The sequence below is a fragment of the Lactuca virosa genome, chromosome 7 (assembly GCF_052849685.1).
Source record: "Lactuca virosa cultivar CGN04683 chromosome 7, Lactuca_virosa_CGN04683_v6, whole genome shotgun sequence".
Lineage (NCBI taxonomy): Eukaryota > Viridiplantae > Streptophyta > Magnoliopsida > Asterales > Asteraceae > Lactuca > Lactuca virosa.
Window position 1 is genome coordinate 65345943 of NC_136432.1, and position 20754 is coordinate 65366696.

A 20754-nucleotide genomic window follows, 5' to 3' on the forward strand; every position below is an offset into this window, starting at 1 on the left:
TTAAATCATGGGATTTACTTGTATAGATTAGTATATAATCTACACTAGGGTAAACCCTGATGTAGAGAGTTCGGCTCTGTGTCAATACTCTTTGTGAAAACGCGTCTTCTTGGTGAAGACAAACCCTTTCTTGGTGAAAGAAGAATTTGGAGAACTCTCTGTGTTATTTACTTTCGGGTCTTTGTTTTTCTTTGATTAGTTTACTTTAATTCTTTATACTTGAAATGTATCCGATAGATACAAACCTTCAATTGGTATCAGAGCAGGTTTGTGATACACTCAAGTAATCATGTTGAATCCCAAATCCTTTGATCTCAACAAAATTCCTCCCTTTGATGAACACAATTTTGATATGTGGAAAACAAAGGCCATATTTATTCTTGAAAACATTGACTATGAGATGAGAAAAATTGTTGAAAAAGGTCCCCATGTTCCTATGAACCAACCCATGGCGAACAACGCTCCCCTTGGCCCCCTGAAGCAAAAGCCAGAGACGAGTTATGATGACGATGATAAGAGACTTCTAAGTCTTGATGTGAAAGCCATTGCTGCTATGGGAAACTCTCTTCCTTACCAGATGTATCATCTAGTACAGAATTGTGAATCAGCTCAACAGATGATGGATACGCTAACAGTGCCTTATGAAGGCACCATGGAAGTCCAGGCTACAGCCATTAACAAAATCAATCGGAGATATGAGCATTTCTTTGCTCAAAAAGGTGAGTCACTTAACCAAACCTTCAATAGGTTTAACTGCTTGGTTATTGATATGCTCATGCTGGGAATCGTCAAGCACTCGTCTCAGTTGGTTCTGAAGTTTCTCGATTCTCTTGGGAAAAGCTGGGAACGTCATGTTGATGTTCTTAAGAATGGTGAAAAGATCGACACCAAGGATCTGAACTCCTTGTTTGGGAATCTGCAAAATTATGAAGAGACCAAAGGTCTTCGTAAAGAAATCAAGCAAGGAAAAGTCTGTTGCTCTAGTGTCTCGAAAGGAAGAAATGAAGCACACCAACGAATCAGAAAATTCAAATTAGGGTGAGGAAAGTGATGAAGATCTCACTGATGAACTTGTTGTCAGGGCTGCTCTTATTGTCAAACGCTATGAATAAAGCATATCAAACAGGGTTCGAAGAGCTCAGTTTAAAGGAAACATTCGGAAAGGAGATCCACTTCAGTGAAGAGAAAATCAGGTAATTACTTTAATTGTGTAAGCCCTGATCAATTTTCCAGGGATTGCAAGGAGAAGAAAGAAGCTCAAATTTCGGAGAATTATGAAGTTTTGTACAAGAAGCTTGTGGCCCATATGAATAAGGAAAACATATCTTTATCAAAAGCTTTCATTGCAAAACAAGAGAACTATGAAGAATGGGTGGAAGAAGAGGAGACATCTAAAGATGAGGGGCTAAATGTTAAGGGTCTTATGGAACCTATCAATTATTCCCCTGACGGCATATGTGATGCTGATAGTTCTCACGATGTCAAAGGATCAAGTCCAAATCTAGGACAAACTCGGTATCTAGGCAGTGGAAGTTTGAGACACATGACTGGTTACAAGTTCCTCTTAGCATATTTTATAGAAAAGGATGGTCTAATGGTGATTTTTGGTAACAATAGTGGAAGAGTTGTTACAGGTGTTGGAACTTTTGAATGCAGGACGATTAAGTTGGAGGATATGTTTTATGTCGAGGGTCTGAAAGGAAACTTCATCTCCATCATTCAACTTTGTGACGTTGGTTATAAAATTCTTTTCAATCGTCATGAGGGAAAGGTGTTTAATTCTGAGAACAAAATCGTGTTTTCTGCACTAAGGGACAACAATATTTATATGGTTTGATTTTATTGGTTTATACATTGATATTTTATTTTGTTTTTTGCTTCATGATTTGCTACTCTTAAATTTATGAACATAAGTTGCTACACTTTTAGTTTATTTTATTTTTTTTTTGCATTAAAATTTTCTTCACCAAAGGAGTATACATTATACATACACATTTTGCTACCAACATTGTCAATGTTCGTTCTTCTCTTTCCTCTGTATGTGTCATGAACTTCTGTCTCCATCTCAACATCGATCTTAACTTATTAAGATTAGCGTGCCATTCCTTTAATGCACCACCCTCCTTGAAAGAGCTAGTTGACGCTGACTCTGCATCTTTTCTTCAGCACCAATTGCCCTCTCACTGACGTTGATGCTCATACTGATGAGACAAAATGGGGGATAACTATGCCACCAAAATGTTCTTATGGACACATATATCTTCTATCTTGAACAACCTATTTCGGTTGTAGTGAGATGATCTGGAGTTCAGTGACATGGCGCGCCTAATTTCCAGAGAAGCTGTCACTGCAACTCCATCACCTCAAAGATCCAAAGGCGTCTTCAACAAGACAACGATCCCACATCCTCTTTCTTCATGGATTACAATGAATGGAAACTTTGAGTATTGTCTTGGTGAATCTCATAAATCAAAGTTTACAAAGAGTGGATCCTTCTAACTTGTTGTTTACAAATACTGGTTCATGTTCTTCTTTTGTTTTTGGTAAACATGAAGCTTGGAATCAATCTGCAGAATCTCAATGAATAAATGCATTCTCTCTCTTTTTTTACTATGAATTGTGTTTTTGTGTGATATGGTTGATGTTGTTTGTTCTCTTTTATAGCCAAAAATCAAGTGGTAGATATCTCGAAAAATGGAGTGCATTCATGACTATTCAATTCTCTCACATTTCTGAAAAAGTTTCACATATTTCGCTGTTTAGAATACTTACTTGTTTGAGTAGCTATATTGTTTGTATTTGTATATTATTTATAAAGGAATATGATGGAGGCTATTATAAGCCTAGTATGCAACTTTTGAGACATCATCGTGTTGGATTAGTGTCTAATTCCATAACTATATTTGGTATGTATTTGACCCGACTTGGCATGGTCCATTTGGGTTGCATGGCATCATGCATTTGGATAGACTAAAATGAGAGAAATAATACTTAAGGTTTATTAATATATTATAAGTTCTAATATATTAATAAGATTATTTAATTAGTATTGATCAAGAATTAGTTTGGAATTAATTAAGTGATCAAAAGAAGACTAATTAAATATATGGGTTGATTGTGTAAATCATCCATACTTGTATAGTGGGCTAATGCTTCATGGATTATCAAGTTGGGCTAAAACCCATAGGATGGTCCATGGGTGCTCCATGGTGTATTTGAACCCGTGGATCCAAGGAAATGGAAAGCCATGACAATTAGGGTTTACCCTAATTGTGACACTATATAAAGATCATATCATTGGGAAAATCGACCACTAGAGCAAGAACATGAGGCCTAGCCGATTTTCATGAAGTGTGTATTTCTCTCTAAGTTATTCCAAAAGCATATGATGTTGTGTGAACCATTTGAGGTGTCACACTTGGGGCACTAGGCTCTCGAGCTTCATGGAGTCATTCTACATCAAAGAGGTATGTATTCTAACTTGTTATATTTCATATGAATCAAGGTTTTTGTATGCTAGTTAGTATAATACCTTGGATATTCATATTTGCATGTATAATAGAGAAAACATAGATCCAAGGTATTTAGGGTTGCATGTACACTTAGGAGTGTTAGAATGCTCAAAACCCAACAGTGGTATCAGAGCTTAGGCTTGTTTTCTTGTTATACTTGCAAAATTGGCTGAAAAATCAAATTTTGTTGTTGTCTGAACAGCAGACTCGCCGAGTCCATGAAGGGACTCGACGAGTCCAAGGCAAAATGCATCCAACTCGCCGAGTTGGTTCATGCACTCGACGAGTTGGACCCCCAGACAACATATATTCGACTGTTTTGGCTGGAATTGGACTAGGAACATTACCCTAAGCTGTTTTTGACCTTATAAACTTGTTTTTGATGTGGTAATGTTCATGCTAATCCAATTTCAAAGATAATTGTCAATAGATTCATGCTTTGTGTTAGTTTAAAAGTTATGCTAATTAGATGAAAAAGTTTGATGTGAATTATCTTTGTTCATATGAGTTGCTTAGATTAATAGAAAAAGTTAATTGCTTAGGTGTCTTTAATCCATTTTAATCTAAGAGTTGATTCTCAAATGTGTTTGTGTAACTTGTCCTCAAGTTACATGAAACGTCACATTTAAGTGTCTTAAAACTCATAAAAGTTGGCAAAGGTTACAAATTGAAGAGTCTTGTCCTCATTAAATGGTTTTATGACTCCATAACTTGTCCTCAAGTTATGGAGGTTCAAGAGTCACTTCATTAAATAATAAAAATGTGTAACCTTAATTAGTTCCATAAGTTACAAAAGAAGAAGGGTTACATTCTTTAATAGTTTAAAGTCTTCCATAACTTGTCCTCAAGTTATGGAACTTGAAGAGTTTTAATTAAAAACTACTTTAAACACATAAGTTATGGAATTAAATGGTTTTGAATATTTTCAAACTTGCCCTCAAGTTTTGGAATTTGTAAAGTTTCTCTCATGAATACTTTAATTCCAAGTTAAGCCCTTAGAATTTTAAAAGTTAAAATTCAACCCTTATACTTTATAATATTATAAGTTAATAATATATATATATATATATATATATATATATATATATATATATATATATGTATAAGAGCAAGTCAGTCTTACCATTAGTAGGACTCATTCACGAAGCCGGTCTATAAGGGGGGTATAAGGTTGTTGCCTATAAAATGGCAGATTAATGGGTGTCCACTCTCACCCACCGCTTCCTTGACTGGTGGAGGGTCGTTAGCCGAACAGGTAGGACAATGACTATAATTCTTCCTTCATTAAAATTATTAATGATAAATACTAAGTAACTAAACCTTTTATTAATTCCCAATCTTAGTTACTTAGGAAAATGTGAATAAGGTGCTAATCCATGAAATTACACTTTGCACTTTGTTTAAACCGTTAGTGGAGCGTGTATGGTTAACTGGCACTCTAACCTGGATTTAAAAAGGTAGGAAAAGGGTAACTTAATATTTATCATAGTATCGGTGGAGCTCGTGTGGTTAACCGGCACATCGATTGAGGGGTAAATATTAAGGGTACCAAGTATATTTGCATGGTTACTTCACACCTTGTTTTGTAATCCTCGGCATCCCAGTCACAAAACCTGAAGGGCACACTCGAGATTGAAACATGTTATTGAAAAAGTTCAATGAATCTCAAAATATCTAGGAGTTTCAAAACCAACTAAAACCTAATAATACATTTCGTTTTTCGTGGTGGAAATTGGTGAATCGTCATTCACCTACCTTCAAATATTTTATAGCCTGGATTACGGCATCCCTCTTCCAAATCAATTATCTTGAATATCTCCCAAAAGATGTCTAGCTCAGACATCTATGATCTTCCCAAATCTCTTGGAACTTTACTTCCTCCACCTCCTCAAATTATTCTCCCTAACCCACAAGTTCAAGGTCACTCAATCCCTAATGGCAAGCAAGGTCTATGTGTGATCACATCTTGGAGATGAAGTCACATATTGACAAGCCGGGAGAGTTGGGTGTCAAAGTCTTGAGAAAGTTGGATGTTCAATCACTTTCTAAGTCACATAGTGAGTTCCTTTGGGACTACTATGAAACAGACTATGACATGAACCTTAATGATCATATCTATTTGCTTGGTGCTACTGAATCAGCAATGATTTGGAGGACTAGTAAAGCAAATTTGATTAGAAGATCAACTTCCCAAACTTCCATGGACTTTGAAAATGGTAACATTGGATATCCAGAAAATCTTTCGCTTCCCAATGGAAAGGGATTGGCCATAGTCAACTCGGTTGACCAAATGGTAAAGAGAAAGACAAGTTTGTGATAGTCCAGTACACCATTCCCAAAGAGTCCACATGTTTCTCTTGCCAAAAGGAAGGGGCATTGATTGCGAAGCTGCCTATTTACCTGAAAGATCATAAGGTTGATCAAGTCAAGAAGTTTGACTCTACTTTAGGTAAAGTCCACTATCTAACTCTGTTAAGTTTCTATTATGAGATTCTTGTTACATGATGTGACTGAGTCACATGTTGATGTTTTAAGAATCAAACAAATGTGAAGAAACTTAAAGGAAGTATATGTTGATTCTGATCGGGAAGATAGATTTCGATCGCATGGTTCGGTGATCAGAATTTTTGAGATACTGCTTAAGAGTTGTGATAGATTGCTAAGGATTAGATAACAACATAGTTTTCATATGAATTTGCATTGTAAGGATAAGTTTTTCCGCAAGTTTTAAATAAAAGAAAATTTTGTTTTATTTATTTTTATATATATCCTTACAGTGGCATTTGTGGAAAATTGTTGTTTATATGATTCCATTGATAGCAACATCGGAATATGAAATTGATTCTTTCATTTGTGGTAGTGTCTAAATTTACCAAATAAGGAAAGATTCTCATCACCCAAGTTCTCGATTGGACCGAAACTTGGAATCATGCATGTTTTATAGTATGATGAATGAGAACTTTTAGCTTTGGAAAACTAAGACTAATTCCTTGTTCACATGTATATGTGAGTCAAGTAAAGGACTAAAGGGATCGAGTACACATTCTTGTGCACTGGTCAAGTCCACTACAAAGATCGATAAGACTATTCGTCATGATTTACTAAAGTTTAGTAAATATGGTTATACTTATAAGTTTAATTATAATTCTGAAGCATTGGAAAAGTCTCGATGTATGGCAGAATGAATGAGAAGAATCAAATTAGACAGAAACATAAAAGTTTCTCAAATCTGAAAAGATGGGAGAGTACTTTAGTATCATGTTTTGTGATCATCTTAATGATTAAAGAACCATATCACAATTGGTCTTCTAAGGACATCTTAGTGCATTTTTATGGCTAAGAAGAGGAGTCATGAATTGTTGAAATGGTTATATCAAGAAGATGAGTCATACCTCGTTCCAAAACAATTCTTAGAGTCATACTCCAAGATTGTAATTTGAGTGACACATCTTAAAGAAGGATTATTAACACTTGTCAAATATAAGAGTAAAAGTGTCCTACTCTTGTACATTTGAAATTGGTAAGTTGTGATGTTTTGGATAAAACAAAGACCAACTAAGGCTAATTGTGTGAAGTGTTTGTCTTGATAAAGAATCCAAACTATCTCTTGAATATTTGGCAAGATAGTCTTATATGTCAAGAGGACAGTGGGAGTCTTAAAGATACTGAAAAGAATTTCAAGATCTAATCAAGAATAAAAAAACCTGTAGTTTAACACTAGAACACGACGTCAGGTTTATAACCTATCGTGTTGACATATTTCTATTTATGTGCCCATTCCAGTTAAAGTTGGCTTTGCATATGAGTTCTTAGATTTCTCATTTGGTTGCATAACAACTTGGAAGCAATGGCAGGCCCTTGAGCTGCCAGGTGGTAAGAAATTAAGATTGAGTTTAGTCCATATGTGTTTGGATTTGTCATTATCCTTGACTTGTGACTATGGTTTTGACGATTCACATTGATAAGAACACATACACCATAAAATCTAAGGGTCATAAGGTTTCTCTCCGATTCATGAAAATGATGGTGAGGAAACACTTCCACCAAGTAGATTTGAAGCAGATGGCAAAAGGTCTAAACAATTGAGACTATGATTACGACATCCCTTTTCATCGTTCTGAAATTGTTTAGACACACATGCATGTTATCTAAGGAAAGGTGTATGGTTTTGATAAAGTCTTATCAAGGCAATCTCGTCTCAGAGATCTGAACTTTGGTAAGAAAGTCAGTAAAGTATTGACTTCTAGAAGTCCAGCTGATTTCTGAGTACATGTCAAAGCTAGTGGGAGCATAAGTGTTATGCTAATAATCATCAAGTTAGTGGGAGCATGATAATTATTGTTAGTATTGCAAGTTAGCAATATTAATTATAGAAAACAAAAGTTTCAATTCGTGAGGCTGTAGGGGTTGAAAAAGTTGTTTTGCTATAATTAAGGGAGAGGATATACTTTATTTCTAAAGGCTTAGATTGAGACCTTAATCATCTTTAGTCAAGAATATATATATATATATATATATATATATATATATATATATATATATATATATATATGAATTTCATGTTGGATTGGTTCAACTTAAGGAAATTCTATATATTGCGTTCTCAAAATTCGATTATGATTACGGCATCCCTCTTCATAGTCAAATTTTGCAAACATGGCAAATAAAAATATTATAGCAAAAGACTGGTCTAGAATCATGTCTTTATGTAAGACATCATGAATCGTGTCCCATTTGCTTTGGGTACAGGATCGATTGCATGTGCTATAATATTTGTCCTTTCTAAATTTTTCCAAATGCCCAGAGGCATTAAGAAGGGAAAAGGTCTAGAATTGGATATAACTAAAATGATTAAGCAATTGTCGAGGACAATCTAAGGTTTACCAAAGATTGGTTGCTCAGGGACAGTTGGAAGTATAGTGCTAATTTTGGAAGGACCATATTGACATATTCTGAAAAGAGGCATCTCTTGTTCAGAAGTGATAGTCAAAATGAGAATATGGAGTTGTCTCCATAGGTGGAAGTTATCTGTGTAAGATTAGAAAACTTAATGCAAGAAGCATGTTCAAAGCAATGTACTTTGAATATGAGACTTAGTTTCCATGGAGTTGAACTCCATTGGAATACCTTATAATGACTGTTGACAAATCTTTGTGACTTTGTACATATTCATTATAGGAGGGTCAGTGCATATAAGTTTAAAATCTAAACAGATTTCGATAAATGATAGGAATTTGAAATTCTCACATTTTTCGATAAGAATTTGGAAGTGTGAAAATCATTGAAATTATGTTCAATTGGTTTATTTCACAAAGTAAGGATCATAGAAAAACATAGAGTGCGTACTTGGTGTATGGCAAAGCTATTGTTTTGAAAAACATAGTGTACTTGCTTGGAGCATGGGACAACTAGTGTTTTTTAATTCAAGTATAAAGTTGATGAAACCGAAAAGATGAATAATGAGTAATCAATATGGTGATAAATAAAAGTGTCTTATTTATATTCATAGGTTTTGATACCATATCAGATTCAATTATTCTTGTGTTTCACTTTGCATTTTTGACTTCCAGAATAAACTAGGTCATTCTTCCTGAATGGCTAAGTTATTCAAACTATCCACAGTCGGTCATATGTTGGAAGTAGATATGAATCAAGACTGTCATGGGTTGGCTTGTAGAGGTCTAAGATGTTGGACAAAGCGGTGCTACAACACTCATGATTGCTCATAAGTTCTGAGTATTGGATTCAACCCACGCTCATTTAAATCACTTCATGGATTTTATCACGAGTGATCATGAGACGATAATATCTTATATTCTTAAAACCTAGAGATATGAGTTGTTACTATGAGTTGGTTATACATTGATTGCACGAAACCGCATTCGTAACTCGATGTTATAAAACGTGCCTTTGTGTATGATTCAACAAGTAGTAGAACAAGCCGTATGAGTCGAATTCTATCCATTCCTTTTACCTTCGGGATAAAAGCGATATCTGTGGGCCCCTCGATGATTTAGCAATGGCACATGTGAGTTCTTGGCCAAGTCAGGACTGACTTGATTTATTCAATCAGTCAGTTGTCATAAATCGGAAATCGGGAAACAACAAATGGACAGAGAGAATGATTGATAATCCATGTCTCAGTCCATATGATATCTAGAATGGAGGAATATATGATCCCTTATCTAATGGACAAGTCATTGACAAAGGTCAGAGTGCATTGACGAGGTCTGAGTTCGACAGCAGATTTTGAGAGCTACGATTGCCAGTTAGGTTTTGAAGTCATACTCAATAATAGTTTTAGACTTATCCAAGTGGGAGACTGTTGGATTAGTGTCTAAGTCCATAACTATATTTGGTATGTACTTGACCCGACTCGGCATGGTCTATTTGGGTTGCATGGCATCATGCATTTGGATAGACTAAAATGAGAGAAATAATACTTAAGGTTTATTAATATATTATAAGTTCTAATATATTAATAAGATTATTTAATTAGTATTGATCAAGAATTAGTTTGGAATTAATTAAGTGATCAAAAGAAGACTAATTAAATATAGGGGTTGATTGTGTAAATCATCCATACTTGTATAGTGGGCTAATGCTTCATGGATTATCAAGTTGGGCTAAAACCCATAGGATGGTCCATGGGTGCTCCATGGTGTATTTGAACCCATGGATCCAAGGAAATGGAAAGCCATGACAATTAGGGTTTACCCTAATTGTGACACTATATAAAGATCATATCATTGGGAAAATCGGCCACTAGAGCATGAACATCAGGGCTAGCCGATTTTCATGAAGTGTGTATTTCTCTCTAAGTTATTCCAAAAGCATATGATGGTGTGTGAACCATTTGAGGTGCCACACTTGGGGCACTAGGCTCTCGAGCTTCATGGAGTCATTCTACATCAAAGAGGTATGTATTCTAACTTGTTATATTTCATATGAATCAAAGTTTTTGTATGCTAGTTAGTATAATACCTTGGATATTCATATTTGCATGTATAATAGAGAAAACATAGATCCAAGGTATTTGGGGTTGCATGTACACTTAGGAGTGTTAGAATGCTCAAAACCCAACACATCGTCCCTAGAAGCATGCTGTTGTAAGTGACAAAATCTCTCTAAGTTTCTCATCAGCAAGACCATCTACTGAGAACATTGAGTCACCCCCTTCCGCTGACTGTCTAGCATTGTCTAAACTTTCTAAGTGAGATTTCCTTGTCCAAATAAAAAATTGATAGAAAGGCTTGGATGTTTATCTTTAGTTAACTACCTTACCTAACCCCGTCCTTGGAAGCTTGCTTGTCGTATGCATCAAGTCTCATGTTCTGCTGAAACATTGAGCATAACCCAATGGCTTACATTGATTGCATAGTCATCAGCGTAAGAGTTACTTGTCTAGTCCTTAAATGATAAAGGTTTGTTCATGTCCCTGACCTACTAGTCTGAGGTATGACATGGTACCATTATGAGTTAACGGTGAATCTTTGATTCTAGACTGCAACTTGCTCTATGATACGAAAGTTTAAACCACTTCTTGTTGATGAGTTAAACTGTTTATGATTCATGCTGATTTCACCTCAACGTGATTGAAACAATCCATTCTTTCATTTATCTTCTTAATAAAACTTAATGATTCACTGTGATATACCACAGACTGATAAAAATTTGAAATGATGTGCCGATGGTTAGTCTATGTACCGTAGGATATAACACGTACCAACCCATTCTTGCCCTTATATTCTTCTTTAAAGCTTTATGATTTAACATAATGTACCATATGTTGATGAGATCTTGACAAATCTATGCTGATGGTTAAGCTAAAACACTACAGCTTATCACACGCATCACACCACTCTTTCCCTTTTCTTATAATAAAAGTCATTAATGAGTCAGCATATGAAACCACACGTCGATGAGATATCGCAATACTATGTCGGTGAATGGTAGTTTAAGCCCACACTATTAGGAGACATTACAAACTTAATGTTTCAAGGCACTCGCTGATCGCTTACACCGATGTGTATTACCGATGATGACATGTCTCACCCATTTCAACGGTAACTGTTTGTGACGACTGAAAGATCCATCATTATCTTGGGATACAAGATTTTTATGGTGGATATATCTTCATTCATGATTACATAACAAGGAAGAAACGTTTTGGGTATAAATTGGGAATTCTTTTTCCTAGGTCACTTTTACAAGGTATTCAAGAAATTGACTCTCTCTCTAAAAAAGACTCCCAATCGTCATCTTCCTCAAAGCTTTCAATATGTCACAGCCTCTGTACGAGTTTTCCCCCAACGCTAACATCATCAAAGGCCCTCATGCCCCTGAATTTCCTAACATCATTCAATCGACCAATGTGGTGTTCTTAGATGAAATCCCAAAGCAGTTTGTAAAATCAGGAAATAAAGATTTCGTTAACTATGTCAAGAGCTTTCCTCTTCGATATGCATTATGCGACTTCCCGGATCCATTCTATCCTAAACAAGTATGTGAGTTCTACTATTCATGCTCTATTAACACTGATGATCAAACCATCATTGGAACCATTGAAGATGGTCAATATAGGGTTATTATTGATGTGGAATCCTTTTGAACTGCTCTTCATCTTCCTCGATTCGAAAGTTACTCTGAATCTCCTTCTGAAGAAAGTTGAAAATTTGTTTGTGAAAAATTAGGGTATAATTTCAAACTTCAGGGCCTCACTTGTGATCCATACAAGACCACTCTTCGTCAGTGTTTTAGTGTAGGATGGAAGTACTTAACAGGTGTGATTGGAAAATGTCTTGGACAAAATATTGGGAGTTTGGATCAATTGAATCTCTTTGAGCAAATGATCTTATACTTTATTGTTGACAACAAAATACTGGATTTTTCTCAACCTTTTATTGATCAAATGATTAACTGCATTAATGGGAAAAAGAAGCCATTACATGTTCCCTGTTCTCGTTGGCTTGGTCTGATCTTGTCTCGATATGAAGGTTATGTTGAAATTCATGGGATTATCATTCCAATTACCGCCCTTTCCTCAAAGGTTATTAATGTCGTTCCATATCAGGGGACTTGCCTATTACTTTGAGAATGTAGAAATAGATTGAAAAACCCTATGTGGTTGAATCCTCAGACTGCAAAGAGGATGATGAGAATGATGATGATACAGAAGGTGGTAATAAAGAAAAGGCTGATGAGGAAGAAGAAATTGATAAAGGTGAAGAAGAACCAACCGCTGATAAGAGAGAAGGCTTTGCACAGGGAATGAATTCTCCTACAAGGAACTCTCCTCCAAGGATGAACAAGCACATTCGATTCCCATCTACTCCTTCGGCAGATGATGTTGCAAAACATGGATCAACCCATCCTTTTGTCGAAACTGTCGAACCATTGATCCAAGAAAAGTCTGTGTCTCCTCTTCCTCAAGCTGAGACTGTTCCTCCTATCATGACTGCTGCCTCTCATAAGGATAATCAGGAAGAATCCAACTCTAACTTTCAGACTGTTGTGCTTTTCCACCTTTCTCTAATTGTGCAGATTACTCAATCACTGGATAAAAGGATGAGTAAAGTTGAAATAGATGTGGCTATAATGAAGAGACTTGTGGCTTTGGGTGATGATGATGATGATATGGTTATCGATGGCACCCCACCAAACTCTCCAGGTGATAATCCTCCTCCACCTCCACCTTCATCAATAAATCTTCCTCTACCATCTCATCCTCCTCTTAGAACTCCTCCACCACCTCCTAACTCTCATCACCATTCTGATGTTGCCAAAAGGGGGATACCAATCAAGGGGGTCCTTAGCCAATACAAATGCATATGACCAACTCCATCTCAGCCTGAGATGACTAGAAGGGTTGAAGCTGAAGCCGATCCTCAAAAGCAGATTGTTTTTGCTGATATTCCAGACACTGATGCAACAACTGATGATCAACCCATTCTAGATACTGATGATCAATCAGAGACCGATGACTATGAAGGGTTTCTTGGTCTTGGTTTCATGCCACAAGTTGTTGTTCCTGCTGTTCCCGTAAATATTGTCTACCCTGGTTCTTACTTTGAGGGCGAGATTCCTCAAGAATAGGCTTATCAAGGAATTAATAGTGACTTTAACTCTGACAATGATCAGTTCAATCCACGAAAGAGAAAGTATTCCTTCTCAAGGGGAGCTCATGACGCTGAAGTTGGAAGCTCTTCTGTTGCTGCTGCTGGTGATCCTTCAACACCTCCCCCTAAAAAGAAAAGCAAGCTCATCTTTGATCTAAATGAATTAGCAGAAACATGGAGGTTACCTATTGAGGAAGTTAGAGAAATCATGTTAGAGTATAATGCTGTTGTTCGATAAAAAAAAACAAGAAAAGAAGAACGTCCGTCTGCCAAAATTGCTGAAGCTCTTGCTTCCGCTGATCAGAGTGCTAATGTTCAAAGCACCAATAATCAGGTCAAGAAAATATTCAATAGTAATATGGAGAAACAACACATAGTTTCAGACTTGAATGACCAGATCGATAGGAAAAAGTTTGGAGGCGTTCTTACTCGCATATCAAATCCTGATCCCATTATCAAAGTAAGATGCACCAAACCAAGAAACAAGTCACCAACAAAGTCAAGAAGTTGAACCTTGTACCATCAGCTGGTCCATCTAGACCATCATCCTCATGAAGAAAGGCGCTCCCAGATAGTCCAAGAATACCAAGTTTCTTCTTCCTTATGGTACTAGGTACATCAACAATAAACTTCTTGTGGGTGTTGAACCAGTCCAACACATGTTCATTCCAGAAGCGGAGCATGGGCTATTTTATCTTGACAGTCATAATCAAATGTGCTTTCAACGCACTGATGATCTTATTTTTTCTCCCACTAAACATTTGTTTCATCTTCGCTTGGAAGGACTTAGTCACTATGAACTGGAAAGAGGATATCGTGTGCTGATATCTTTGGAGCTTAGTAGAAGACTGGATGAACTTAAACTTATCAATTCAGATGGGCCAAGCCTGATATCTTGAATGAAGCTACAAGTTTTACAATGGATCTTCTAATGACTCTAAAGAATATTAGTTTTGACATCATCAGATAGGGGAGATTGTAAGGTCACACATCATAATCTGATGAGTCAAACACTCTACACTATCTGTCAGCGTCAACGTCTACTCTACTACCAACACCAACGTATCAAGCTTATCAGTGTCAGCGCTTAGTATAGTTGTTCTATTTAATCATTTATATATATCAGGTAATGATATAGAAAGTATAGAATAGATAGTAGATCCGTTATCTTTATTATGAACCTTTGTTCTTAGTATAGATAACATACAATCCCTTAAATCATGGGATTTACTTGTATAGATTAGTATATAATCTACATTAGGGTAAACCCTAATGTAGAGAGTCTGGCTTTGTGTCAATCATCTTTGTGACAACCCGTCTTATTGGTGAAGACAAAACCCTTTCTTGGTGAAAGAACAATTTGGAGAACTCTTTGTTTGTTTACGTTTTGTTCTTTGTTTTTCTTTGATTAGTTTACTTTCATCCTTTATAATTGAAGTGTATCCGATGGATACAAACCTTCATGGGATGATTGTAAAGTCACACCTTATGATCGGATGAGTCAAACACTCTATACGCTGACTGCCAGCACAAGTGCCAACATCAACACCAGTGTCATCGCTTCAAGCCTTATCAGTGTCAACATGTAGTTAGTGATCTTATGAAATCTTTGTATATTAGGTAATTATACGGATATGTATAGAATAGATAGAAGATCTGATATCCTGGTGATAAGGATCATTTTTTAGTATAGATTCGATACAACCCTTGATTTAAGGGATATACTAGTATAGTTTAGTATATATTAAACATTAGGGTGAAACCCTAACGTAATCGTCTTGGTAAGCGTATTTGTGACAATCGTTTTCTTGGTGAAAACAACTTTTTTCTTGGTGAAAGACAACTTTGTGATTATTTTGTGTTCTTTGCTTTTGTATTCTTTATTTTGTTATAGTTAGTTTCTTCTTGTTTATTATACTTGAAGTGTATACGATCGATACAAACCTTTATGCTTTGTGCATCGTTCTCTTTGTGAAGAACACTTTTCTTAGTGAAAAACCATATTTGTGATAATCATTGTTCTTTTGTTCTTTTATTCTTCCTTCATTGTTTTTATACTTGTTTGTATCCGATCAAACAAACCTTCAACTGTTATCACAACGGGTTTTTGATACATTCAAGTTATCATGTTTTCTTCACATAATTCAAAATCTTCTTCAACAAACACGATCCCTCCATTTGATGAAAATAACTTCTCCACGTGGAAAACAAAAGCTATGGTTCTTCTCGAAACCAAGGACTATGGCATGCTCAATATCATCGAACATGGTCCACATGTTCCCATGTACCAACCTATGGTTGAGAATGTGGCAATTGGTCCGAAGAAGAAAAAGCTAAAGACAAGTCATGACGATTATGATAAAAGACTTATAAGTCTTGATGTAAGAGCAAGGGAAACCATAGAGAATTCTCTTCCTTATCACGTGTATCATCTGGTTCAAACTATGAGTTTGCTCAGGAGATGATGTAGACGTTGACTGTGGGCTACGAAGGCACTGTAGAAGTTCAAGCAGCTACCATCAATAACCTTAACCTACGATAAGAGAATTTTTTTCGCTCAACAAGTTGAGTCTCTAACCTAAACTGTTAACATGTTTAACTATTTAGTAAATGATATGTGAAGTTTGAGCATCACCAAAAACTCCTCTCAGTTGGTTCTCAAGTTTTTGGACTCTCTTGGGAAAATATGGGAACATCACACTGATGTTCTAAAAATTAGCAAGAAAATCAACTCCATGAATCTCAATTCTATGTTTGTAAATCTAAGAAACTATGAAGAAACTAAGGCTCTACGTAAAGACATCATAAGGGAATCCAACAAAGAAAAATTTGTGGCTCTGGTCTCCAGGAAAGAAAAATCTAGTGTTGTCAGCGACTCTAATGAATCTGATCAGGGTAAAATGCATGATGATGAATCTGCAGATGAATTGGTAACCAGTGCTGCACTTATTGTTGAACGATATGAAAAAAGTAGGTCAAATGGAACCAAAAGATTTCAGCCAAAGGTGAATAGTTCGACGAAAAGGAGTAGTTTTGAAAGAAAGAATGTAGGAAATTGCTTCAACTGTGGAAGTCCTGATCACTTTGCCAGGGATTGTAAAGAGAATAAAGAACCTCAAAATTTTGAAAGCTATGAGGTTCTATAAAATAAGTGGTTAGCACACATGAAGAATGCAAAATTCTCTCTTCCAAAGACCTTCATTGCAAAGTAGGAAAGAACCGAGAAATGGATTGAAGAAGAAGAGTCAGCTGAGGATAAAGCACCAAAGTTTAAAGGTATAATGGCCCTTATTGATGAAATCCATCATAACAGAATCGACATGTTTGACATTGATCTTTATCAAGTTGTAAAGGAGTCAAATTTAAAAAAATGGAACCCCTCTTCCACATGTCAGGGTCAGGAGCATGTGTAGTACTTAGACAGTGGATTCTCTAAAAACATGACTGGTATTAGGTTTCTCTTGGATGATTATGTGGAAAAATATCGTCTTGTTCTCACTTTTAGAGATAAAAGTGAAGGAACTGTGCAAGGCTTTGGAAAAATAAAGTGCAAAATAATTGTACAGAAGGATGTATTCTATGTCAAAGGCCTTCAAAACAATATCATCTCTATCAGCCAACTATGTGATGCTGGATACAAAGTCCGTTTCGACGGTGATGACGGAAAAGTCATGGACTTAAAGAAATTAATCGTGCTTACTTCCTTCAGGAAAAATGACATTTACATGCTTTGAATCTATTTATTCTTGACAATACTTCTTTATGCTTTCTTTACATTGCTTTTTGTTATCTTTAACTACTGAACATAAGCTACTAATTTTTATTTTATTATAAAACCTTTTGTGCTCCAGAAATTCTTTCTAGCCTTCAATTTACCAAATGCGTATACATTACATATTGCATTACTAACATTTACTATGTGTTTTGTTCTCTCTCACTCTCTAAATCTCAGGATCTTCTGCCCCCCCCCCCCTCATTCTTGACGCTGATCATCATTGATTTGACCTTTGGGAAATGATCAACGTATCCAACCCTTGATGTAGGATCTTATGTGTAGAACTAGTTGGAGTTGGCTCTGCATCTTCTCTTCAGCACCAACATCACTCTCCCTGAAGCTGATGATCATGTTGAAAGACACTTAGCATCTTAATGTAGAGTCAAGATAAGAAAGAACTGTGTCTGAACTTGTTTTTCTGGACACTTACCTTACCATTCTCTCATAGCCTATTTTTGTTTAAGTGAAGTTTGGTAGCATGGCACGTCGAATTTCTATTGATGCCACCAATTTCACTCCAATTCCCATTTGAGATCCGAAGTCCTCTTCAGCAAGACATTGGTCCTCATCTCTTCTATCACGGTTCACAATGAATGGAACCTTCGAGTATTGTCTTGATGACTCTCATAAATCGAAGGTTACAAAGATTGGAACCTTATAACTCGTTGGTTAGAAAGATTTCTTTGTTGGATCTCTTTTGTTCTTAGTGAACATGAAGCTCAGAATCCATCTTCAGAACTTCAATGACTGGAGGCATTTCTATATGTTTTGTAATTTTTTGTGGTTTTCCTTATCTTTTTTTATCTCTTTTATAGACTGTGCTAAGGGGAAGATATCTCGGAGAAAGGAAGCTTAATAAATTCCCTTCAAGTCAAAAGATTTGTTGGATCAGGTCTTTATTACTTTTCTAAAAAAGTTGCATTGTTATCATTTTGGAAAACTTCCTTGTTTGACTAATTCTTTTTTTTCTTATTTGTTTATCTCTTTATTTGTTTTATTTCTTATTATTTTACTATTTCTCATTGTACCTTGTTAAAAAATTTAATTGTGAATCCTTAATTCTAGACTGCAAGTTAAATCTATGATATGGAAGTTAAACCACTTCTTACTGATGAGCTGGCACTGTTTATGATTCACGTTGATTTCACCTCAGCGTGATTGAAACATTCCATTTCTCTCCCATAAATCTTCTCCATAAAGCTTTATGATTCAATGTATGAAACCAGAGACTGATGAAAGTTTGAAAAATCTGTGCCGATGGTTAGATTATGTACCGTAGTTTCTCACAAGCACCAACCCACTCTTACCATATTTCTTCTTTAAATCTTTATAATTCGGCGTATGAAACCAGATGCTGATGAGAACTTGAAAAATGATGCCGATGGTTAGGCTATGTATCATAGCTTATGAAACACACCAATCCATTCTTGCCCTATCTTCTTTAAAGTTTTATTATTCAACGTCTAATACTAGACGCTGATTAGAGCTTGACAGATCTATGCCGATGCGTATATTATGTACCGTGATGTATTACACATACCTATCCATTTTCGCCCTAAAAATCTTCTATCAAAGAGGTTAATGATTCAGTGTATTTGCTATAAAGTGATAAAACTTCGATACTCTATGCCGATGGGTACAGTAAAACACCAATGTATATTACACGCATCATTCCTCTATTGTCCTTGTTCTTCTAATAAAAGAAGTTTATGATTCAGCATAAAAAATCATATGCTGATGAAACTTTGCAATACTATGTCAATGATTCATAGCAAAACCACATGTTATCAGGAGACATCATAATCTTGTCTATCCCTTCACTGCAATCCATGATATACTGATTCTTCCAGTTGTTATGTTATTCCTGTTGACATCATGACACACCAATGTTAACGGTAATTTTTTAATGGTTACTGTCATAAACTCAGTAGATATTGTGGGACTCGAGGCTTTTATGACATTCTCTTTTTCGGTTACCGTTACATGGAAAATAGGATAATTTTCTATAACAAGCTTATATCCTGATCATTTTCTTTATTGTCTCAAGTGCTAAAAATTTGTTAAAATTGCTTCGCCAATCATCAATGGCTCCAATTCTTTTATTTGTCTTCATTCCTGCTACAAATGTAGTCAAAGCCCCAAACACTCGTGAAACACCGATTGTTGTTCTAGCGAACAATGTCGCCTTATCTAACACTATTCCTCGTCAACGTCAAGATTTGGGTATGAAAGGTTTCGTCAATTTCTTCAAAAGTTTTCCATTACGTTATGCGCTCAGTGATGTTCCTGAGCCCTTATTCCCAAAACAAGTGTGCAAGTTCTACTATTCTTGCATTGTTGATGCAAGTGGCCAAATTATCCGTTGAACTGTTAGAGATGGTCATTCTAGGGTTCACATCTCAGCGACCACCATTCGTCAAGTTTTTCGTCTTCCTCACATGGTGGACTATGAAAGAACCCCTTTTGAAGCCAGATTTCGATCAATCCTACCTCATCTTAATTATGATTTCTCTTACCAGGATAACAAACATGACTCTAAGTACATTCTTCGTTAGCGTCTTCTTGCTGGTTGTAAGTATGTTACATGGGTGATTAGAAATTGTCTTGGTCATAAAATGGGTATTCGATACTAGTTGAATACGTTTGAACTATGCATTTTGTATGCTTTGGCTCAAGACAAGAAATTGGATTTCGCTCAAATTTTATTTGATCAATTGGTTGAATGTATCAGTGACAAAAAAAGACCAACATATGTGCCATATCCAAGATGGATTGCCCTATTCCTGGAACACACTGGTATGGGATACAACATAAATCATGGAGAATCGATTCTAATTCATGTTCTATCCTAAAGAATCATTAATGTTGATCCTGTCGATGAAGATCATCACTTGTCTAATCCAATGATGGCTTAGATTAAGAATCCATATGAAGCTGAGGAACATCAAGAAAACCCCTTATCAGAGTCTGAAACTAATGATGACGAATCTATCAACTCTTTAGATGAAACTGGTAATGATGATGAAGAGTCTGATGAGGAGGAATCTAGATCTTCCAATGCTGGCACTGATACTGTAATGATTGATGCTTCAGTCCAAGCTACTGAAACACAAGTAAATGTTCCTCCTTCAAGTATGAACAAGCACATACGATTTCCATCATCTTCCCCTTCATTATCTCCTCCTTCCAAGGTTCCAAAGCAAGACCAACCTTCTGTTGGATAAGGTGTATAAGTCCATAACTATTTCTGGTATGTACTTGACCCGACCCGGCATGGTCCATTTGGGTTGCATGGCACCATGCAATTGGATAAACTAAAATGAGAGAAATAACACTTATGGTTTATTAA

At 36.0% G+C, this 20754-nt stretch overlaps 1 protein-coding gene across 1 annotated transcript; it reads left to right on the forward strand.

Moving 5' to 3' along the window:
* The first annotated feature begins 289 nt into the window (after positions 1-289).
* Positions 290-1837, forward strand: LOC145126733 (uncharacterized). The gene is made up of 3 exons (XM_079062040.1): positions 290-941; positions 1127-1193; positions 1234-1837. Exons 1-3 carry the CDS (start codon positions 290-292, stop codon positions 1835-1837), a joined length of 1323 nt encoding a protein of 440 aa, XP_078918166.1.
* Positions 1838-20754: the final 18917 nt, after the last annotated feature.